Raw genomic sequence first — 25,676 nt, forward strand, 5'->3', positions numbered from 1 at the left:
CACTGTTCCAGAACAGTTCAAACCAAATATTCAGATGTGTGCAGCGCATTTTATGGAGGACGAGGACTGTTTCCCATGGGAGAGTAGCCTACAATGCCGGTGTTCAGGTGAATTCAGTTCCCCTGTTTTCCCTTTGGCATGCATGCTGACCACAGTCTATGATACTGACAAATAATGCTGACTCACAGCCTGTAAGTACGTTTTCATATTTAAAGAATTTGCCACTTTGCTAGTGTGAAGAGAAGAACATTTTAATAATCTAAAGAACCTTTTATCTAAACTTTTTTCAAATATAAAGAACCTTTTGTTGAATGGAAAAGTTCCATGGATTTTAAAACTTCTTCGTGGAACCATCAATGCCAATAAAGAACCTTTATTTTTAAGAGTGTTCTATGGCATTGCTGCAAAAACCACCTTTTGGAACCTATTTTTAAGAGAGTATGTATTAAAACCTGCCAATGTTTATTATGTTACATTGAATACTAAGTAGATTTAAATCTTTCCTTAGATGGCTTACGCTCGTCCAAGTTCATTTCTTGGAAAAGTTTCAGATTAAGTCTATGTTTCTGCGGATAATGGGCCCCCTGCTTGGGAGAGCGATCTGAACTTTACCAAGGCCGATGGGAGATTTATTTTATAACACCAGCAGATCCTCCCTCACACTACACCTCAGAAAGAGCCGGTGGGTACGAATCCCAAGTTAAAGTTTATTTTATTTCACAGCAAAGCTGAAGCGGATACCATACTAAACCTGCTGGGCTTGGACAATATCAACAGTATATAAGACACTGTGACTTCTGACACAGTCTAACTGATAAGAATAAGAATAACTCTTCACATGGGATCACCTGATGCCTCTTTATGACCAGACCTTCTGATTTACTCCATAAGTAAATATATATATAATTCTGAAAATAGACAGTTATATATACAGTATATAGTGCATACAAGGTTGGTTTCTAATGCATACGCTTTAAATTTTGAACATTAACAAGGTTACGGTCATGTACTTAAGTATCTTTTTGGTAGTTTACACAGTCTATAAATACCATATTCATCATTAAAATCAGATTAGATTCAACTTTATCGTCATTGTGCAGTGAACACAGAGCCACTGACTATGCACAATGGCAAGTGTGATCTAATCTTAGCTGATTTTATAGTTGTTTCAAAGCTGCGGATAAATTTAATTGGCCATTTCAGGTGACAAGTTTTAGGGTGTGTTCTAGAGCAGAAGGCTGCAAGTAGTAAACTAACTAACTAAATAAATTGAATAAAATAATAAAATTATTAAAGTAAATAATACAAATAAAACGATTTATGTAAATAAATAATAGGCTACATCTAACAGTACAGCATTAGTGAGCAGAAAAAAACGTAATGTAATAGGAAAAAAAAACAAATATTTTACACATTATAGCGTTATATTTTTCACAGTATTTTAACCTTTAAACATGAAAATATATAGCTATCTTTAACATTTTAGGATGGAGTTCCTCACACTTACTTTTCGTCAATTAAATGTGGAAACTGCATTAGGCCTACTTGTAGGCTATGTTTTGTCTAGATACTTAATTTTAATAACCATGCTTAAACTTAAAAGCACAACATCTCTGCACTTTTTACACCTCTGGATATGTTTTTTATTTGCCAGTTGGATTTGATGAGATGGTTTTGGGTAGATTGGTCGATATGAAAATTAATCATCATTTTTTGGCTTTGGCAGTTATTTTCAAAATGCTATCAAAACCTTATACAAAGGATGTACCAGTTCTGTAAAATTAGCAAGGGGGACTTCTGGAAGATTTAATATAGGCAGGGGAATAAGGCAAGGGTGTCCGATCTCCCCTTTTTTGTTTTTGTTAGCAACACAAATAATGGCCCTTCACATTAAAAAATTGTCAAGGAATTGCTGCATTAGGGAGAACATTTAAGTTATGGCAGTTTGCCGATGACACTACCTTATTTTTGAAAGATTGGCATGAAATCATTAAAGCAGTGAACTGTATAAAAGAATTTTCAGAAGTATCAGGGCTAAGAATGAATATGAATAAATCAGTTCCGTTTCCTCTCAAAAAAATGTCTTTAACTAATTTCCATAATATTCCAATTAAAAACCAAGTAACATATCTGGGAGTTGTTATATGTAATGATGAATATTTGCGTAATGATTTAAATTTCAATCCAATTATTACTAAAACTAGTAAGAGGTTTAATATGTGGTTGCAAAGGGATTTGTCAATTCAGGGGCGGGTACTTCTGTCAAAAGCTGAAGGTATTTCCAGATCAGTCTATACGTCCTTATCATTGGATATTCCTCCTAAAGTTACCAAGCAATTGGATAAAATGCTTATTGATTTTATCTGGAAAAACAAGCCTCATTACCTGAGAAAAGAAATGTTATGCAACTCCAAAGATCATGGTGGTTTAGAGGTGTTGAGTTATGATACTTTAAACAATGTATTTAAAATAAATAGGCTTATTCAATATTTAAAAAATAAAGACAGTATTTGGAACTCCTTTCCCAACTATCTGTTCAAGCAATTGGGTGACCTCGAATTTTTGTTGAAGTGCAATTATTCAATTTGGACTCTGGCCTACAAACATCATTTTTCACCAAGGAAGTACTATATTTGGAACAACAAAGACATCTTATATAACAATAAATCTTTATATTTTGATTACTGGTTTATAGTAATATTATAGTAGTTAGCCAGCTCCTAAACAATGATGGAGTTTTATTAACATATAAGGAATTTTTGAATAAAAGTAAAATACCAGTTAGACCTAAGGAATTTGCAGTTGTAATGGATGCAATCCCAAAGTTTCGATCCTTCTCAGAAGTGCATCACAGGAGAAAGATTTGAATTTTGAAGAGATCAAGAGTAAAATATTTATTGGTAACACAAATATTATACAAAATAGACTCTCAAATAATTATATTAGGAATATACTTAATAACATTGTTTATCCTCCAGCTCGCTTTTTCTGGTCTTCTGTATTTGGAGATGTGAATTGGCGTAAAGCTTGGCGAACAGTAGACAGATTCTATATTAATAACAAAGTAAAAGAGGTTTCTTTTAAAATAATGCATAGAATATATCCAGTTAAACATGTGCTGGAATGCTTTAAATTAGAAATTGATTACTCTTGTGATTTCTGTAAAGGTGAAAAGTAAACTGTTTTTCATTTATTTTTTCACTGTATACATGCAAAAATATTTTGGATTGATGTGGAGTTTTTTATTAAGAAAATATTGGATATTTCTTTGCAGATGAGTGGATTTGATGTAATAATATACTTCAGTGATTATGGATTTGACAAAGATAAAGCATATTTCATACAATTGTTAATTTTAATGGGGAAGTTTCATATTCATAAAATGAAGTGGTCAGGCTCCAAACCAAACTTTTCTCATTTTATAAACGATTTCAAGTTGTATTGTAAGGTTCTGTGTAATTACACAAGTAAAAAGGCTATTAGAACTCATAATATTGTAAGCAGGTATGCTATTGTATAAAGTGACACCTTTCATTATATTAATGTTGTTCATCTTTTGCTATTTTTCTTTTTACATTTGAATGTTTCTCGTTGTATTGCTCTGATGTATGGCATAAAACAAAAGAAAGATAAAAAAATAAAAAAAATAAATAAAAATAAATGTTGAATGGAAACGCCCTCGAAGCTGATTGGTTTAATCCAGCGGATGGGTGGAGAAATGGGTGTGTCACGGTTTGTTTATACTACGTCACCTACCGCTTCAGCGCCAAAACGTAGACGCACGAGCTGATGCTGACTCGCACACAGGCTGACAAGGTAAATACAACAGACTCAAGATATCGCGCTTACACATCAGAAACCAAGAGGTAATTTTTCACTATTTTAAATTTATTCGACATCGGGTTTTTTTCTCGATAACAAAGAACATAGTTTCATATTAGTCCATCTTGACTCTGTGATGCAGCTTGGATCCATTATCGCACTATACGGGTATCTGATGCAATCGAACTCGTGCATGTAATCATCTTGTCAAATTAACTTACATCCACGACATTAACTATATTACGTAAAATAATATTTTGATGCATGCATTAGCCGAGCAATGATAACAAAAAAAATTTTTTAAAACGTAACATTACATTAGATTAGTGTACTTCTGTCAACAAACAATAATGTACATGCATCAATTGTGAATAAATGAATTACGGAGTAAATTTACATTTCATCCTACGAAATAACTGTCATTATGTTTACACGTAACGCAAACGTTACTACTGTTGCAAATATTCGTCTATCCTGTGCATATTATTTATCTTAATTTGTTACATGTCTAATTATAATATAACACACCTTCAATGTTGTCGATCACAACTATTCGCCCTCTTCTTATTCTGTTATTTTGGAGGATTATTTATCATACGCGTGTCCTAGCGAGCCAGGGAGAACGAACACCGGTGATTAAATAGGCTATAATTCAAGTGTCTGTTTAAATTTCTCAACTGCTTCGTTTTTGTTCCTCACATTTGCTGTAACGTTAGCCTATCTTATATTTAAGATTTTCACAAAACGTGGCGGTTTTAGGTCTAGGCGCGTTTCGTTCATTGAAGCGAGTTCCCGCTCATCGGACACATTGGACATTGTGCCCCGGAAGTTGTTATCTATTGTAACAGTAGCATCAGCCCAGAACTGGGGCAAGTTCAAGCTTTTTTTTTATTTATTTATTTTATTTTTTATTAACAAGATCAAAATACATGTATATGACAAACACTATACATGATATAAACAATAAACATACATGAAATAAACAATTTCACACTAGAGGGGCTGTATACAAATACAAATTTATATAAAAATATTAAAGCGTTTACAAACTTTCACCGTTTTAATTGCTTTTTGTTTCATAGAAAATCGTATAGTATCAATATAATGCTCCATTTCCTTCCTAAAAGAAAAAAAACAAGTTTTTTTGCATGAGAACTTACATTTGTGAATATGAAATTTTGCATGTAAAAAATCAGATTTATCATGTAAACGTGACTGTGCTTTTCTTTGCTGTTCTCCAATATACCAAATAATACATCTTTCCATAACAAAACAAAATGATTATCAATATTTTGTACAATAAAATTACATACATTTTGCCAAAATAGTTTTACAAAAGGGCAATGCCAAAACAAATGTGCCGCAGTTTCAGGGCAACTGACACAAAAGGAGCAACTAAAATCAATATCAGATTTAAATTTTACCAAATATTTGGCTGGGTAAATCCTGTGTATAATTTTGAATGATATTTCCTTAACCTTGTTTGTAATTAAATATTGATTAGGTATTAACCAAACCTTTTTCCAAACAATATTGTCTGTCAGGCGATTCCAATATGAATAAACATAAGGCAAAGACACAATGTCTCGTTGAAATAAAGCTCTTACGGAACTGTTGTGTGATTTAAGAGAAAAACAGATGTTACCTATATAAGAACTTATTATATTAGGCAGAGACCACTGTTGGATGTTAATTCTTGTCTGATGTCTAAATAACATACAAACCTCAGGAGAAATAGCCCCAAAAACTTTAGCATAGTCCCCTGGTGTAACAGGAATCTTATAATGTGCCAAAAACTCACCATAAGTAAAAAGAAAACCATTCAAATTAAATAACTGATCCACCAATATGATGCCTTTATCAAACCAGTGTTTTAGATAAAGCGATTTGTGTTTATATAATATATCCATATTGTTCCATATATAGTACCTATGAGGTGAAAAATTGTGCTTGTGGATCAAAGACCATGACAAAAAGGCCTGACGGTGAAATTCAGCTAGTTTTCCTGGTATTTTATCAGATTGGGATGTTCTCTTTTATTCTGGAGGGCAAGGGCAGTGACTGTACCATCAAGCGTATTTTGCAGTATTAAACACGTATTTATACCGATTTCATCAGGCTCCGAAAATTCTTCAAAAAGAACACAAAGAATGGCCTTCTCAGCTGCCATAGTTGCAACTCTTGCGTCATCAGAACAGGGTGTTCAACGCATCACCGTTTCCGTTTAAAAAACGTTTTGCACCGTTTTTGTCGGGGCTGAACGCAGCCCTGATCTCACACCTATCCCTGTTGCAAATGACGCTGTTTTAATATTACGTCGGAGGGGTACCCGATTCATCCCGTGACGTTCGTTGTATTTTATTTGTGTTGCCATATATTTTACCCCTGCTGAAAAAAAAATCAGTTTTAAGAAAATTTGCTGTTTTGTTCGGTTCACCAACACAGTGCTGTTTTTAGTAAGAGACCAACCAACCAACCAGCATTGTTTTGGACCACCAATGTTTAAATGTTTTTGATAATAACCAACATGCAGAACTGATTAATAACAAAAAACATATTATGCATATTATGTGTACAATAATGTCTATAATAATAATTATCATTACTACATATTTGCCACTTGAGAATTAATGATTGAAAAAGTATTATACAAATAGATTATTTTTATAGATCATTTAAATATAATATAAATATCAAAACATTATTATTGAATAAACTGAATAGAATACTTTTCCTGTGAACAATATATGGCATTTGGGTGCTATTCTTTAAAGAACCAACCAACCAACATCAGTAGTCCTGATATTAAAGAACTGATAAACAGTTAAGTAGATAAGTGCAAATACTGGTAAAACATTGGTTAAACAGATTTTCAATCTCAACCTTTTCATATTTTTCAATCACAGATTAAGGGGAAAACTGTGGTAGATAGTTCTGTTGGCTTGCTGTAAGAACTTATACATTTAGCTCTCTTTACTTGTTTATTGTACTTTATAAACTTTAATATTTTATGCAATAGCATTGGTTGAACAAATTTGCAGTTGTTGTTGAAGGATCGCTGGCATTTTGCACAATCCGTGGAGCCCTGTTAAGGGGGCAGTGTGATGGCATTAAGCCAGCTATTTGAGAGGTTGCCAGGTTCATTCACAGCAGTATGTGCCACCCTGAGGCCTGAATGAGTCTGTTTCATAACCATGAATAGTTGAGTTCTTGAGGAATGAAGCTCTCATGCTGGTTTCTGCTTGTACTGTGGCACCCGTGGCCAGTGGAACCTGTGGATCCCTAAACAGTTTTGTAGTATCTCCTTCTCTACGGCATTTCTCCTTGTTTGGTATAAGAAATATATATTCCCGTGCTGTGTTTATATGCACTGCATGTAGACTATTAAATGTCCATTTACCCACAGATATCATTTCGTACTTGTGTATATCAGTGTGCTAAATCAGCTATAAGGGTTATTGGAATGATCAAGGAGTAATACTGATCCTGATTTATTAAGAAGCAGAGCCTGGGAATGATTGTTCCTAGCAAATCCTGTCGAGGAGTAACTTTATTAAGACTGAATAGGTCTATAATGTTTCTAAATGGGTCAAATATATCATCTTTCATGTCTCAAATGGTTTATTACAGTATGTAATCACCCAATTTCATAGTTCCAGGGAAATTGTACATATTAAACATTGAATAGGGGGGTTTGTGGTGTTTGTTTTGAAATTTTAGATGTTGAACTAACACATTTACTGAGTTGCAATAATACAAAATCCAGTCTGCAGAAAAGCGAACCAAAACAAAAACAACACCTAATGTTAACCAATGGAGTCCTCGCTCTCCTGTTAAGAAGGTTAACCGGTTGGCGGGTCTTTATGTAAGCCTCTTAGAATCCATTGAGGTATTTATTTTGAGAAAAGCCCAGTGAGTCACTTCAAAACACTAATGTCTTACACTCATGTATGGGTTACTTGAACCATAGACATGATGATGAGTCCTGTAAGAGTATAGATACTGTAGCCCATGTGTGTGTGTGTGTACTTCAACATTCCTTCACGTCTAAGCCTGTGCATTCAGCGATCATCATTGTTGCTACTAGCCTGCACATCTAGTGTTCTATAAGTGGGTCAATGATTAATTTATTTAAAATGCTTTAAAAATTACATAAATGAAAAAAAAAAAAAAAATATATATATATATTAGTGCTGTCAAACAATTAATCGCATCCAAAATAAACGTTTTTGTTCACCTAATATATGTGTGTGTACTATATTTATGTATATATCAATACAAACATATGCATGTATATATTTAAGAAAAATATGTAGTGTTTATATATTAAATATATTTATATATAATATAAATTATATGAATATACATGTAATACATGTAAATATTTTCAAAATATATACTGTATATGTGTTATAAATACATAATAAATATACACCGTACACACACATACTGTATATTTAGTAAACAATGACTTATTTTGGATTCGATTAATCACGATTAATCGTTTGACAGCACTAATTTAAATATAATAATCTTGTACAATATTGATATAAACATACAAAAATTAAGAAAATCTATTCCATTCGTGGTTTTCACTCGCTCCAAGAGCGCTCCACCACTGCTCCATCACGAGTACAATTCGTGCCAACAGCCCTTAATATAACTGCATATTTAGCTTGAGTTCACATGTTAAACATATTTAGCTAACTTGATAGAGAAGGATCACTCAAATCAGAAAGAATGGAAGCTATGATGACAGCAATGGACAAGAGCGGGAAGTTATAGTTCTCAAGGAATTTGTTTGTTCCTTCTAGATACTGAATATTTTCAGCTGAAAGCATGATTTAAACAAGTACTACAACACTTATTGACACGCAGTCGCTCTCTCAATAATGCATTCAAACAAATGTAATCTTACAGTGCTTCTTCATCTGTATCCGATTTCGAATGAGCAGTAATCTGTAAGAAATGCATCGATCCGTAGGTAAAATAACTGACGAAAACGTACTGTTATTTTCATCACAAACAAAATTTGCACTGCAAAAAGCAGCAATTATAGACCTACCTTTTAATGCTGACAACCATGTTATTAGCTTGTCATGTGGTAGGGAAAAAATGTGAACACTAGTGTTCTAATAAGCCACTTTGAAACTCTGCTGTTATTTTATTTATTTAATTTTTTAATATACGTTATGAACAGAACTGTGATATTTCAAACATTCTGAAATACTTTAGCCGCAGAGCGGTGATTCTGCGAGGAGAGGGAGCGGGAAATGGTGAACCCAGAGCGGAGTGATTATTAAATGCTCGGAGCGCGGAGGGGTAATTGTTGCCGCTCTACTCCACTCACATACTCTGCCGGACACCGCCACACAAATGTGGCTTTTTGTTAATGACTGTCCTACTACAGGATTTAACACAGAGTAACAGCTCACTACCAGTTACAAAAGACACTGTAATAGTCTGTCACAGGCAATTCTAGCTGCATTTTTCATCAATTAATTTCTTAAATTATCATTTGACTATGTTCTGGCCCGCCATTTAGTGGCAAATTTTTTTTGGCCCGATGCCAAACTTTCTTGCCGACCCCTGATATACACTATAAAATTACTAAAATGAAAGAAAAGTAATAAAGATATGAAGGATAAAAACTAAAAATATAAAAATAAAAGTAATTAAAAATTGATAAATACTATTATTAATAATAAAATAACAGTGGTAATGTAAGTATAGGTCTATTACTGTATTTTACTTGATGGTTGCACCACATGACATTTGCGTTTCAATGTTTCTTGAAAATGGTATAAAAGTTTTGCAAAACCATATGAAACCAACATGAATAGAAAGAGTGCTTTTCTTGCAACATGTGTTTTAAACTAGATCTTGAGAAGATCCTTATATTTCATTCACCCAAGTTTAGCCAAATCGGAGAGTTACACTAAAATGTGTAGGTCTCGTTGATGTGCCAGTTTCCACGGGATAACAGACGTCATGGCATTCATGAATTTCTCATGGCCAGATCAAAAGCCTTACAGATTAAATTTTGCCTACATGTCACCCAGCCATCCTCGTGGAGACCACAAGAAAGAGGTTAGTGCTGCCGCCCTCGCTGTGACCTATCATAGATGTGTGTACTGTATACGGCCCAAAAAGAAACTCCTGGTAGGGAACATTTTCAAGGCAACTGATATGGGTGCATGCCATAACCTCCACGACAGGTCAAGGCTCCAACCTGGTAAAAAGGAAGACATAATTCCAGACTTTCTCAGCTGCTTGATAATATATCAGTGCCACATTTAATATGTTGCATATGCATATTCATTTCATGATAACGAAAAGCACAGAGTAGTGAAAGAAAGCAGCTATTGTATGCGTTGTGTAAGACCACAACAGTGGCTTAAAGTTCTGAGCTCTTGCCCGGACTGAGCTCTATTCAAACCACTAAGAATCTTGCCAGCTGCTGTGCCAAGTGAAACAAACCACCTTACAGATAAAAAGAGTCTATTTCAGCCCCTCCATTGTACGGTGAATTACAGGGATGTTTTTGTTTTCCCCCCTCCTCTGTCCTCTTTGTCAAACCTGACTTTGATCCGGCACATGGGGTTCTTTGCGAGTGTTTCCACAACTTTCATGAAGCCATTTTTAGTGATTTCATTGTTCTAGTTTTGTTGTTTTTTTGTGACAAGTTTTATTTATAAGTGTTAAATAATTGATCTCCGTCATGGGATGGGAAGGTGAATCGTCACGGCGGTTTGTGAGAAATGTAAGAAGATAGAGTGCTCCATGTTCCAACTTTCTTCACTGTCGTTGCGTCAGTGTTTGTGTGGTTTTAATAGCTGTTGCTGCAATTCAGGGTTCAGTCGTGTCTTCATTTGCACGGGTTTCCAAATAATTTCTGTTTGGCATCGCTGTAAACGTCACCAGTAAGAATCATGACCTAGGTAAAGAACTGTCAACATCAGTGTACTACTGCTTGCTCAGACATAAACATGACCATGCAACCTGATGAGCTAGCAGGAGTGCTTTGGAATCAGAAAGCTCCGATAAGGACTCAAACGGGTCAGTAAGATATTGAAACGTTCACACAGAACAATGTGGACATTGTTGGTAGAGTGCAACAGTCAGTACATTCACATCAGCAGTTATAATTGCGCTACAGAAAGTTTTCACCCGTTTGTCGAAATATGCCTGAGACAGTGAGTAAATGAGTATTTGAAGAATTTCACGATTTTAAACTAAAGAATTTGCGATGATATTTTTTAAGAATTTAGTATCTTTTACTATGATTTAGAAATCATAGATTAAGAATTATGAATATGAAATCAGATTAATAATTCTTAAAAACTATGATTTCTAAATCATAGTAAAAGATACTAAATTCTCTACAAATTTCATTGTAAATTCTTTAGTTCGTAACTTAATTTTTTTATTTTGTTTTTTTAGTATCTTTACTATGATTTAGAAATCATAGTTTTTAAGAATTATGAATATGAATCAGATTCATAATTCTTAAACTATGATTTCTAAAAATACTAAATTCTTAAAAATGTCATCGTAAATTTTTTAGTTCGCAAATTCATAAATTCAAAATTTTCTTTCGTTTTTTTAGTATCTTTTACTATGATTTAGAAGTCATAGTTTTTAAGGATTATGAATATGAAATCAGATTAAGTTGCAGTCACATTAGCATATTTATGGCGAAATTTCGTCTATTGTCACAGCAAATTCATGTGACTAACTTAAACCTGTTTCAAAATCTTCGTTTGGATTCCTATTGAAATGACTGGGATTTTTGCATTAATTTTCTCCATAGGAATTTCAAAAATATCCATAATAAACAGTTCTAAGCTAAATCACAGCAGTACTTTTTTGCAGATCTTCATGTGATTGGGAGTTCACTGCTCATTGTTCTTGTTTCTGTGGTAACATCGACTTATTTAATTGGTAGATCCAAGCCATTTCAGGATTGTGGGTAGTGTAGTTCTTCTTTTTGTTTTTTAAATTCACCCTGCTTTGTGGCTTTTATGGAAGCTATTATCATTACATTAAAACCTCAGATCTCATTGTAAGTCTGTCTTGACAAGCTTATACATTATCATTCAAAAGTTTGGGGTCAGTAATTAAAAAAAAAATTAATACCCTTATTTAGCAAGTTGCATTAAAGTAACAGTAAAGACAGTTTATAATATTACAAAATATTTCTATTTCGAATAAATGCTGTCCTTTTGAACTGTCTATTCGTCAGAGAATCAGAACATTTTTGAACTGTACTGTGTGGTATTTGTAAACAATTATTGTGAATTTTCCTCTTTACTCCCTGTTTACTCTGTCACTTGATACTGTCTTTGACTGACATTATTTTTCACTTTTGTTAATCAAGGGTGCATTTCCCAAAAGCATCGTTAGCCAACTATGGTCGCAAGTTCCGTCGTTACCAACATAGTTCAACGATTCATGTGTTTCCCGAAACCATAGTTCAAATGAACATTCACAAACAGTGTCGCAAACTTATGTGGTAGGAACAACAGCTCTCAACCTGTGGTTAGAAAGCATAGTTTCTTGTTAAAAAGACATATGGACTTAAATTATGCTTTTGGGCACAATAAGCAAGCTAGCATGCAGTACAATCTATATCTTCCATTCTATTTAAATCCGCGTCCTAAAATAAGCGCGTCCTCAATAAGCGCCATTTTTGAAGAGTGCGCATGTGCATAAATGCCTAAGGGAAGTGCATAAGTGCCTAAGGGAACCCCGGAGTATGACGTAAGAGGAAACCCGCAATGAATCAAACATCAAATAAAGCAAAATGACAGGGAACAAAACAGTAAATTAGTCATCAGGTGCCATGTTCAATACAGCAGCATCTCAGAAATCTCGAATCAATTAATTAGCAGAAGTTATTACTCCACCACATGCGTGTGACGTCATTGACAACGGCCCTATGTTGTTGAACTAATGTGGTTCAAACGACGGAGATGCGACCGTGTTCGGGAAACAGTCGTGACTGGCTAGTTAGTTTCCACAACAATGCATCGTACTATGGTGGTTAATCAGTGAGTTATGTTGTTGTACGGGAAACGCACCCCTGATCAGATATAGTTTTGGTTGTGAGCAGCACAAAACTGGAGTTCCACATTCATGTCATGAAGTTTGTTGCCTGACTTTTCCTCTGGGAATACTACTTTACTGGATCAGGGTGTAATTGATTCCATTTTTATATCCGTCCCGAACTGACTATTTAATTAGAGGGCTGAAATCTGAAGATTTGGGACAAATCCTTCTTCCACAGAACCTCTTGTACTCTGGAAATACTTCGTAATTCCTTATGCACTAGGAATTCTGAGAATCACAAAATGCTGCATTCACTGAAATTTGGCAGTGAGGTAGGGCTGTCAAAAAATTTTTTAATTTTGAATATTCGTCGAATTTAAAATAAAAATCCACATTCGAATGCAAAAACATTGCATTCGGATTTTAGGTGTGCATCAGGCACCCTTAGTGGTGCACGAGATGCGATGACGATGTAAGTGTCATTGCATTTTAATGTTTTTCTTAGCCTATCCAGTTGAACCCATTAGATGCGGCGCTGCTACGTTGTTCATTAAAATATTGCGGGGAAAAAGAATATCAATGCGGAGATCATGTTGTTTACGTCAAAACCGAAACCAAACCGTTCGCACAGAATGCATATTTATCACATTTTCTAGAGGGACGTCTATGACCGTTGCACTGCATCTCGGAGAGAGATGCATGTTTAGAAAGCCATGTCAAATTAATGTAAGTTCAACTTTTTAAAAACATGTCTCAAGACTTTATGGCGGTTTTCCCCCATCCTACTGCATCTCAAGTTTTTAAATGAAGAAAGCAGGCTACTCTTTGTGATTGGTTTTCGGTCCTTTGTTTTCAATTATAGACTACATACATGCATGATTCTGTTTTGTTTCTAATTGTTTAAGCAACTTACATTATAAACTTTAAAATAATGTATATAAGGTTTATAAACATTATTTTAAACATTATGCACTTTTTTCAAAGATAGTCGTGTTATTTTATTATACTTTGAAGAAACGTGCATAATATTTTGTTCGATGCGCCCTCTTGTGGCCTCAGGAGAGAAGAAGTTTTTCAGCCATTTTGACAGCCCTACAGTGAGGTGTGATGAAAGTTCAGCGGGAAAAAAAAATGAGAGGTGTCCTGACTAAACCAGTTAAATCAAACCTTGGCGTACTGCCTTGGGCAACTGACTGTCACACCCAAATATGTCTAATTCTTCCTTCCTCTTCTGTATGCTCTTCTAGGTGTATAAGTAACGGAGAGCTTCTAAGAACAAGCACAACCAAGAACCGGTCACCTCATTCCGCATTAATCATGGTGGACAAAATGGCCTCTTTTGGACATGCGCTGCTGCGCCGTCGTGTGCTGAACTGCTCTGGGGAGGAAACGCGGTTCGCTCGGTGTCTGTCCACTCTCGATCTGGTGGCGCTCGGCGTGGGCTCCACACTTGGTGCTGGAGTGTATGTGCTGGCTGGGGAGGTTGCCAGAGAGAAAGCAGGCCCTGCTATCATCTTGTGCTTCCTTGTGGCTGCACTTTCCTCCATGCTGGCCGGACTGTGCTATGCAGAGTTTGGCGCACGAGTCCCTAAGACTGGGTCTGCGTACTTGTACAGCTATGTGACAGTGGGAGAAATCTGGGCCTTCATCACTGGTTGGAACCTCATCCTCTCTTACGTTATAGGTAAGTGTGTCCAGGACCAGTTGATAATGATTTTCAAGAAATCTGTTGTAGCTATAACTGCAATAAAAAGCTGGTTCTTGTTTTCAGGTACAGCTAGTGTGGCGCGAGCGTGGAGCTCTACGTTCGATAACCTGATCGAGCAGAAGATCTCTAACTTCTTCAGGGCGTCTATGGCCATGAAGGTTCCTGGGAAAGTTCTTGCAGAATATCCGGACCTGTTTGCCCTCATTCTCATCCTGCTACTGACTGGTGAGAAAACTAAAAATAGGTATCTTAAGATTTACAGATTTTTTTTTTTTTTTAGTTGTGTCTTTTAATTAATAACCAGAAATGTAGAGATGAATAGAACAACCACTTGGTAAACACTAAAATGTTAAAACTTTTTATTAAAATATTTTATAAATAAATATTATTAGGGATCCACCGATATTAAAATTCTAGCTAAACCGATTTTTTTATAGTTTTTTTTATAGTTGATTAACTATAATTTAATAAAATTAAAAATGTAAGTTCTATATTATAGATATTGTGTAAATAAATAATAAATAAAAATCAACCATGTTACAAGTATATTCAGGCATCACAACAATATTCTAATTCATAGTTCATTTGGATATTGGCTAAAGCTACATTTACATTGTTCTTAAATTAGTAAATTACAGATTCCAAAAATTTAAGTGTTAAATATTAACTCTAAGTGATGGTTCGATGATGAAAAAATATGACTCAGATGCAAAAATGGTAAATGAGCATTCATAATTAAATATTTGATGTTGGCCGATGCAGATAAAAAAAAATCTAATATCGACAGGTGAAGAGTGTGGTGCCAATATATTGTGCATATCAAGTAATACATTTATGTAGTAAAAATGTATTAAATTTAAATAAAAAAATAAAATAATAATTGTGACCTTATGAACATTTATCCTTAAGAATAAAGTTTAAATAGCGTAATCAGTACACATGTAGTATCTATACATTTTAAGTAAAAAACAAACTGAAATTGTTCTAATTATCATTATTAAAAAAACAAACTGATTTAATAAGTAAAAGATTTGTGCTTTCCTCCTCAGGATTGCTTGCTTTTGGTGTAAGTGAATCTGCTCTGGTGAACAAGATCTTCACTGGGATCAACCTGATCGTGCTGGGCTTTGTCATCATCTCTGGCTTCGTCAAAGGCAACACAGCTAACTGGAACCTCACATATGAGGACTTCGTCAATGATACAAATATCACCGAACCAGAGTAAGTTTGACATGAAAGAATCCTGTTTTTGAAGTGGTGCAAATGAGGATCTCTTACAGTTGTGCGGTGGATAATGGGATTTCGTGCACAAAATACATGCAAGAGATTTGACAAATCCATTTGTTCTCACAGAAGGGTTGAAAGCACATTTGGAAGTGGAGGTTTCGCGCCGTTCGGCTTCGGCGGCGTCTTATCTGGCGCAGCCACCTGTTTCTACGCCTTTGTGGGCTTTGATTGCATTGCTACAACAAGTACGTCTTTTAAATAGCAGAATTCTAGAGCGTGAATACTGATTGTTGAACATTTTGTTTTTTGTTTCTTCTGAAACCTTCTGCAGGGTGAGTCAGAAATGTATGTGGTTCACTTTAACCTTATTTTTTCCTGTAGGTGAGGAAGCCAAGAACCCTATGCGCTCCATCCCTGTGGGCATTGTAGCCTCTCTGCTCATTTGCTTCTTTGCTTACTTTGGTGTGTCAGCTGCTCTTACGCTCATGATGCCCTACTACAAACTCAACACCCAGAGTCCCCTGCCCGAGGCCTTCAGTTACGTAGGCTGGGCGCCGGCACGCTATATCGTAGCCGTTGGTTCACTCTGTGCCCTTTCGACAAGGTAAATCAAGGACTTTTTGTCCTGTCATGTTTCCATTCATACGTTTTCCATTTATCTGAATCTGTTTTATTTTTATCGTAGCTTGTTAGGCTCCATGTTCCCCATGCCTCGAGTGATCTACGCTATGGCAGAAGACGGGCTGCTCTTCCGTTCCCTCTCTAGGATGAACAAGAAAACCAAAACTCCACTGCTGGCGACTATTGTGTCTGGAATAGTGGCAGGTGAGAGACGTTTTTTTTTTGTTTGTTTGTGTTACAACATGTCCTAACTTTGCAGGCGTCACTTAATTTTTGTTCACACTGAAATCGGAAATGAGGCAGCCAATCAGAACATACTTGTTTGTTTAATATACAGCTATGTAGATTTTGGGCCAATGAGATTTCACTGTGGGAGGAGCTACCCAGTGCAGTGCTGCAGAAATGGAAACAAATGTTTGTTTTTGTGGCTGCTACTGATAAAAATGTATATTTACATGGTAGCGATAGCTTTTATCGCTACGTGTCTGGATAAGACGTGGTGTTTAACCATTTAAAGGTGGTGATGTTATGTAAGATTTGATATGGATGGATTTTCAGACATGTTTTTTTTTTTTTAGCTCTCATGGCGTTTCTGTTTGATTTGGCTGCTTTGGTTGATCTCATGTCCATTGGGACATTGCTTGCGTACTCTCTGGTGGCCGTGTGCGTTCTCATCCTCAGGTAGGTTAAAACATCACAAACACTATGCAATGGGTCTGCTACTATCAACTACCTAAATCGTTAAGAGAGGCTATATTGTACATGTTTTTCCATGTATGATGTTAAATCACGGTTTGTTGCTCCAAAAAACAGTCACAATTTAGTATTACATGACCATTTCCATTTAAAATCTGTTTTTGCTATGGTACCTCTGTTATGTAACCAATGCCAGTAACCACAGGTCAAACGTTTGGAGTCTGTAAGAAGTCTCTCTCACTAAGACTGCATTTATTTGATCAAAAATGTTTTGCATTTGAATATATTTTGAAATGTAGTTCATTGGTGCTCCAGAAGCATTTCGTGTCATCAATGTTGAAAAGTTGTGCTGCTTAATATTTTGGTAGAAACCGTGATACTTTGATGAATAGAAAATCGAAAGGAATAGCATTTATTTGAAATAGAAATCTTTTGTAATATTATAAATTATATTATGAATTGATCAACTTAATGCATTCTTTCTGATTAAAAGTATTTCTTAAAAAAAAAAAAAGACTTTCTGACTCTAAATTTTTGACTGTTACTTTATGTAAAATGATTAACTATGCTGCATGTTGTGGGTTTGCTGTCGGGTCATGTATGTGCTTGGTTTGACTCAAGCGTTCTTTATGCGTCTAGATATCAGCCAGGCAACCTGAGCTCTTCCAGTCAGACTGAGAAACTGGTGGAGCTGGTCGGTGGGGAGAAGGTGGCCGTATGTGGAGACAGTGGAGATGAATATGGCATAGACCTGGATGACAATCCCCGCAAAGAGAAATTCTCCCCAAGACTCCTCCTGGTTCCTTCCAAGGACTCACCAACTGAAATGTCAGGAACTATTGTCTACGGAACAACCGCTATTATCTGTAAGTAAAGATTTGCTTGGTTGTCACCTTTTGATGAATGAAAGAGACATTAAAGTCCCCATGAAATCAAAATTAAAGTTTTTTTGGGTGTTAGTATCAATATGTTAGTCTTAAGGTTGTCTATAAGGCAGTGTGCTCCAAAACGGTGACAAAATTAGCATTTATTAGATATAAGCATTCAAAGCTTGCAGTTCGTCACTTCCAAAACGGCTCAACGATTTTTTTGACGTCACATCGTACTTCAGCTTCTCATCAAACTTTCTGTCCAATCAAATGCTCTCTAGAATCCCCTACACTATAAAATAGACGCTGAAGCCGTGGCTGAAATCGGTCACTTGTCCACAGAATTAGAATTTTCTGTACAGTGAATGGCACGTAGTGCACTATATAGGGGTGTAGTACTTCCTGTACAGTGAATGGCTCGAAGTGCACAATGTAGGTGATAGGGAACGATTCAGACAGTGTAAATATACTTTCGATTGGTGCAAATGAGGTCTGGTTTCACGCGAACCGCAGCAGCGCACACAGTCTGATCCGGACTTTGGCTCCGGTCCAGAGACGCGATCGCACGGAGCGGATCATATGCGCGAGTCGGCATATATTAAAAACTTTTACAACTACACAGCCTCAGTATGATTATGACCACTCTTTTTTTATTTTTTCTAAGAGTTTCATATTGAATCTAGGGGGTAATCTATTAGACTGTGGCTGTCAAATGCGGCTTTACCGAGCTCAAGGGCTCTGGCCCGAGCAGATAAAAACAAAACGCTATTGGCTATTTTTAAAAGGGGCGGGGCTGCTCGATATGTCCCGCCCTCTCTTTCTGTTTCAGTTGAAATTACGTCACCACATAGAATAATGCTGTGTGTTTCAAGGCACTTCAGGGGAGCTTTAAAGAGACAGCTGACCCAAAAATAAAAAAAAGAATTGTGTGAACTATAAAAGGGTGAGTTAGGGATTTTGTCTAAATTAAATAAATAAAAAATAAATAAAAAATAAATAAAATAAAATCGTACATTTAAGTGGATTGAGGCATCACAATATTAGAATGTACAGTATGAAAGTGAACTTTTTTTTAATGAGATTTGCTAAATATTACATTTAAATGTTATTGAATTATTAGTGTTTTAAATATTAACTTTAAATGAGCGTTATTGTACAACCCTGGTGTGAATTTGTGATTTCAGTCAGTACAATTTTTGCTTTTTTTAATATTTTTTTGTTGAAAAAAATTATACTTAGCAAGGAATTATATTCAGCAAGGATGCATTCATTGGATCAAAAGTGACAGAGAATATTTTGATAATGCTACAAAATATTTCAGTTTCAACTCAAATAAATGCTGCTCTTTTGAACTTTATATTTATCAAAGAATCCTGAAACAAGTATATCACAGCAATATTAAGCAATAAATATTAAACTGTTTTCAACACTGTTAATATTCAAAGATTATTCGTGAGTACCAAAATAAGCATATTAAAATGATTTTCTAAATGATTTAGTATGATTTCTGGAAATGTATTCAAATTGAAAACTTGTTTCACAATATTACTGTTTTACTCTTATTTTGATCAAATAAATAAATGTTCCTGTGGCTCAGTGGTAGAGCATTGCGTTAGCAGCGCAAAGGCCGTGGGTTCAATTCCCAGGGAACACACATACTGATAAAAAATGTATAGCCTGCATGTACTGTAAGTCGCTTTGGATAAAAGCATCTGCTAAATGCATAAATTTAATTTTAATTTAATTTAATAAATGCTTGGTGAGCACAAAAGCCCAAACTTTTGAATGGTACAGTAGTGTATGTACACTCTGCATAGACCCAGTTATTTGTATTTATTTCATTGTGATTCAGTGATTTGGCTCATCCTGAATCTGTTGACTATGCACTAATTCTAATATCCTCTTGTCTGTGTTAGCTGTGCTGATCACTGTGCTATGCGTGGTTTTGGCTCTGCGGCTGGAAGCCATCATGAATCTCGAGATCGTGTGGGTGACGGCGTGTGTCATTCTGGTCCTGCTGTGCATCTCGTGTGTCATTGTGATCTGGAGGCAGCCTGAGAGCAAGGAAGCTCTCACCTTCAAGGTACCAGATGTCCTCGTTATTGATTTTACCTTTTATTAGGCTATAAATCTTTGCCTCGGGCTTGAACGTAAGCACTGAAGTGATGTAAAAGGAAATGCGCTATTAGTACACAAATACTCCCAAGGGACAGTATTTGGTTTTTTATCACTTAAAGGGACAGTTCACCCAAAAATGAGAGTCCTGTCAGCATTTACTCACCCTCATGTCGTTTCAAACCTGTATGAATTTATGTTTTCTGTGTAACACCAAATAAAGGGCCCTTTGATTTCTGTGATTCAGAAAACGTAGATGGAATACAGTCATTAAAAATTGAATTTACAATGTGTAATATCACTTTTTTTTTGCATTTTAACAGTAAACTTGTTTTGCAGCATGCAAAAAAGTTACATTTTCATTTCATTACGTTAAAAGATTAATTAAATAGTTAATGAATTATGCCTTTATTTGATTATGACAGATATTACATTTGTATTAAATCATAAATGAAGGAATGGGTCATTTCTGGAAAAATAAAATTTTAATGAATTAGTAAATTGTTAAAGTTTTGCAAATTCAATTGAATAGACATACTTTTTGATTACAAAAATGTATTAAATCAATAAAATGTGGATGGAATTAAAAAATTAAAACAAAACAATTAGGAAAAAATTAAATATTTCATAGGGTCTTAAAAATTTAATTTTTGTTAAACTTAATGAATTGTTGTTAAATTGTAAGTTTCATTAATTAATTAGACCTTTTTTATTAACAAAAATTATTTTAACCATTAAAATGGAATCCAGAAAAACTGAAATTAAAAAATAAATAAAGGAATTTGGGGAGATAAAAAAAACACCCCCAAACTATGATTTCATCCAGTCTGAGGATTTCAAACATGTTTAATATTTTGAGTTGATTTTAGCACACAGTTTTTATAAAATAGAATTTAGGGGAAAAAATCTAAGATTTCATAGGGTCTTATAAATGTAATTTTTGTTCAACATTAAAAAAAATATTCTTAAATTGTAAAAGTTTCATTAATTAATTAGACATGTTTTTTAATACCAAAATTTAATTTAACCATTAAAATGGAATCCAGAAAAAAATTTAATCCAAAAAAGGATTTGTCATGTGTCCCGTGCAACAAGGTGCACATTTCTGCATTGTTTGTGTTCAGAATGACCTGAAAGTAGTTTAGTGTATGATGCTTATTTTTCCTCTGTAACCATTTACAAAACCAACAAGTCTGCGATACCTGGTATTTCAAAATGTGCTCATATTTGAAAAGTCATACATTGTTCTAACCTTAAATCTAAATCTTCCTGTGTGCAGGTGCCTCTGTTGCCCTGGCTGCCTCTGTTCAGTATCTTTGTCAACATCTATCTCATGATGCAGCTGGACGTGGCCACCTGGTGCCGCTTCACCGTGTGGATGTGTGTCGGTGAGGACATCTGTTCATTTAGTTTCTGCCTCCGATAGCGTCCTGTTTGTTTCCTTCATTTCAAACCACCCACTTCTTTTCTCATGTCCGTTCCCAGGTTTCGCAATCTACTTCGGCTACGGCATCCGGAACAGCACCGAAGCCATGAACAGCTCCCTCCGAAAATACGAGCCGGCCCTTCAGAACAAAAGCCCCATATACCTAGGCGGTGAGGAGAGTGAAATGGAGGGCATTTCTCTCTGATAGGGAGAGTTTGACGGGCATGTTGCCCTACGCATTTTCATTGAAGTTACAGATTTATTGTGAAAACGTGGCTCATTCATTGTAGAAACTGCCCTAAACGTCTCAATTGCTAAAGGATTCTTAAAAGAACCCGAAGTGTTTTCCGTTAAGAGGTTGTTGTGCAGCCTTGGCCCTCCAGTACTGTAAATGCTGGTTTGAATGTCCTGCTGTAATCGCTAGTACTGTGATGGCCATATTATCTGGCAGACAATGAGCTGACGGTGTACAGGGTATTTAATTTTCGGGATTGAGCTCCAAGCGTGTTGTTTGTGCACCTTTGGGTCCAAAACGGTCTCCTTTCACCTCCTGGTTTCCCAGAATGAGGTTGTGAAGTACAACAGGGACCCCTAGTGTTCACAATTTGAAAATGGCAATACCGTTGGACAGTATTTGTGGTCATTGGTTACTGTTAGACAGAATAATTGAAGAAATAAAAAAAAAAAAACTGACTGAAATGCTAAAATCCCATGAGTTTGAGAGTTGTCCAAAGAGTGTATGGATAGAAAAATGGTTTCCATTTCCTAAGTGTGACGGTGTGTTATTAGCACTGCTGTCTGCTGTGTGTTGGGATAATGTTATTAGCCAGTGTGGTATAAAATGCTAGTATTTTAAAGTGTGTGTGTGTGAGAGAGAGAGAGAGAGAGAGAGAGTTTTGAATGGATTGTATAAGGTTGCGCCAGAATCTGTTCCGTTTTACAAAATACTAAATTATTTTTTGGAAAAAACTGTTTTATATGGACATGTATAGTTTACCCATCCAACTCCTTAAACTTGATGATTTTACTTTGGCATACTGTATAACAGTGTTTCTAGACAACATTTATGGAAGGTTGCCTTCGTAACTGTTGTTTCTGCCAAAACTACTTACACTACCGTTCAAAAGATTTATTTATTATTTTTTAAGAATTGAATACTCTTATTTTGGAAGGATGCCTTAAATTGAAAAGTGGCAGTAAAGACATGTATAATACTATTCCAAATAATTGCCATCAAAGAATCTAGAAAAATTTTTATTATAATAAAATTAATTATAATAAAATGATATGAAACTTATTAAAAGGCTGCATTTTAAAATAGAAAAAGGTTATTTAGAGTTGTAATATTATTTCATGATTTGACTGTTTTTTGAGCAAATAAATGCAGCCTTGATGATCATAAGATTCTTCTATCAAAAGCATTTACTTTTGAACGGTAGTGTATCTACGGTTATCTGTACCAACTGCTAATTTGATAGTAACCACCGCTGACTTGAAAGATTCTGAAAGCTACTTATATTGTTTGAAGGAAATACCCCAGCCGTTTTGTTTTGTTTTTTCCCAGATAATCGGAGAGCAACGGAGGCTTGTCTGTGCGACAGAATAGAGTAGAAGTTGTTTAAAACCACTATTATTTTTTAACCCATTTTGTCTTTAATATATTAACATTGACTTCATTATTAGAAGCTCATTTTTGTATAGCTTTCTCTATTATATCTGTGTTTCACAATCAGCTAAAAATGGTTTTGTTTACATGTTCCAGAAATGTAAAGTTTAGCATGTAAACGTGTCTGATGACGCATTGTTGTCTGATCCCTAGGCTTTACAAAGTTTTGATTCCGTTTGGAGACGTGTGTCTCCTGTAGATCAGTGCCTGAGGTTTCAAATGTACCTCAAAGACGATTGGTCATCCAAGTCATATGCCTTTGAGATACACTTGTAGTGTTACATGTGTTTATCACTATATATATTGTTTGTCTTTGGGTTTTTTAAACTGTAAATATCCATGCCATGTACAAAGAAAATGAGCTGTATTATAAAAATTCTGTTCATGTTTTTCTTTTTTAATAAAATGTTTCGCAAAACAACAGAGGTGGTTTGTTGTGCAAAATATATGGGAATTAAATCATTTTTAGACACAAAATCTTTTGTGTCGCACATTTTATTGATCGTTCATCTCATCTCTCACACAAGATCAATAAATACACAGTTAATAGTCATTTTGGTCAGCTAAATGACATTGTATTAGTCTGCAAGTCAAAAATGTACATCTCAGCAGCTACTAACCTCAGTTATGAAAGAGTGAACTTTTATTAATAAGAACCAAACCAGAAAAATCAGGGACATGGTTTAACAGTGCTTTACAGACTGGTATGTTGGTAAAATCTCTGGAAAAGTGTCTTTAGTGACACCATGACCATTTTGAATGAGGAAAAAGGCGGGAAACTCAAATGCGGCTCACCATAACTGAGTGTTTTTTGTAAGGTTTATGATATCTGAGATTTGCATGTAGTGATTTAAAATGCATTTTATTTAGTATGTATCGGATCATTTAACAATCATGAGGGTGCGTCCTGAAGGAAAAACTGACTTTTCATATTCCCTATTATTGGTATGACCTCTGCAGGCGAAGTTCGTCATCATCTCCTCATCAGGTGATGAGGTTTGGTAAGGAACAGAAGTCCCCCCCCTACAGTTGAATTATTCAATCAGAGGTCCCAGCATATAAATAATCAACATTCAAAACATTGGGGTTGGTAAGATTTTTTAATGTATCGAATGAAGTGTATTATTCTCACCAAGGCTGCATTTATTTGATCAAAAATACAGTAAAAATTACAATATTGTGTATAGATGAATGCGTTCTATTATAATATATTTTAAAATGTTATTTATTCCTGTAAGAGCATAGTCATTACTTCATTCTTCAGTATCTCATGGTGCTTTAGAAATCATTCGAATTTGTTGATTTGATGCCCAAGAAACATTTCTTAAAATTATCGGTGGTAAAAACAGTTGTGCTGCTTAATATCATTGAGGAAACCATGATACATTGTTTTTTTTTTTCAGGATTCTTTGATGAATAGAAAGTTGAAAGAACCGCATATATTTGAACTTCTGTAATAATATTGAAGTCTTTACTGTCACCTTTGATCAATTGAATGCATCCTTGCTGAATAAAACTAGAAATTTCATTCAAAAAGAAATTACAGAAAATTATTGTTAATGAGGATCCTAAGTGAACACATTAGGGGCTATTTGGATTGGTGTGGTCCTCCTGTACATGCTCTCAAATGATCCATCATTTCTAGGTGAACTTTTGGTTTAAACTTCAGATCAGTCTTTGCTCCAAAGGATCAGTGTTTCTGCATTTTTTCCCCTTAAACAGTTCCCACAACTCAGTTCTCCAGGTTCCATCCTTCCAGATTGGCCGAGAAGACTTGCCAAAGCTCCAGGAAATTCACATTTGCTGATATTTGTGACACTGGAGCACAAAACCAGTCATAAGTAGCACAGGTATATATTTGTAGCAATATCCAACAATACATTTTATGGGTCAAAATGATTGATTTTTCTTTTATGCCAAAAATCATTAGGATATTAAGTAAAGATGTCCCATGAAAATATTTTGAAAATTTCCTACCGTAAATATATCAAAACGTAATTTTTGATCAGTAATATGCATTGCTAAGAACTTCATTTGGACAACTTTAAAGGCGATTTTCTCAATATTTAGATTTTTTTGCTCCCTCAGATTTTCAAATAGTTGTATCTCGTCCAAATATTGTCCTATCCTAACAAACCATACATCAATGGAAAACTTATTTATTGTTGATGTATAAATCTCAATTTCCAAAAAATTGACCCTTGTGACTGAGTTTGTGGTCCAGGGTCACATTTAGGTCATTATTTGAATTGGCTTTAAAGAGAATAGGAACTTTATTCGAAGTAACTATGAAAGCAGGAAACATTGATCGAGGGGACGAGAGTATTTGTGGGTTGTCAAGCTAAGGGAGAACGACAGCACTGGTTTTGCAGTGAAGGAGCATGATACAGAAGTCACTTGATCAACAGAGGCAGCGGCGGTCGCTCTTGGTCACCTCCTCGGATGAGTGCACCACGTTGGGCACGAAACCGCTCT

General features: G+C 35.2%; 1 protein-coding gene and 1 pseudogene across 2 annotated transcripts; one reads left to right on the top strand and one right to left on the bottom strand.

The window, feature by feature from the left end:
• Positions 1 to 3,784: 3,784 nt before the first annotated feature.
• Positions 3,785 to 22,669, top strand: slc7a3a (solute carrier family 7 member 3a). Of its 2 annotated transcripts, none has more exons than XM_016467611.1 (12): positions 3,785 to 3,866; positions 14,121 to 14,557; positions 14,645 to 14,806; positions 15,631 to 15,802; positions 15,935 to 16,053; positions 16,190 to 16,412; positions 16,494 to 16,633; positions 17,008 to 17,110; positions 17,765 to 17,991; positions 19,911 to 20,077; positions 21,389 to 21,497; positions 21,595 to 22,669. In XM_016467611.1, exons 1-12 carry the CDS (start codon positions 3,790 to 3,792, stop codon positions 21,738 to 21,740), a joined length of 2,082 nt encoding a protein of 693 aa, XP_016323097.1. In that variant the 5' UTR covers positions 3,785 to 3,789; the 3' UTR covers positions 21,741 to 22,669. The 2 variants fall into 2 exon arrangements, with proteins under 2 accessions (XP_016323097.1, XP_016323098.1); XM_016467612.1 differs by having other exon boundaries at positions 3,801 to 3,816.
• A 2,728-nt stretch (positions 22,670 to 25,397) lies between these two features.
• The window catches only part of LOC107673795 (ras-related protein Rab-39B pseudogene), a 1,006-nt pseudogene continuing 727 nt past the window's right edge, over positions 25,398 to 25,676 (bottom strand).

Source organism: Sinocyclocheilus anshuiensis, unplaced genomic scaffold (genome assembly GCF_001515605.1).
Source record: "Sinocyclocheilus anshuiensis isolate Anshui unplaced genomic scaffold, SAMN03320099.WGS_v1.1 scaffold700, whole genome shotgun sequence".
In the NCBI taxonomy this organism is placed as follows: domain Eukaryota; kingdom Metazoa; phylum Chordata; class Actinopteri; order Cypriniformes; family Cyprinidae; genus Sinocyclocheilus; species Sinocyclocheilus anshuiensis.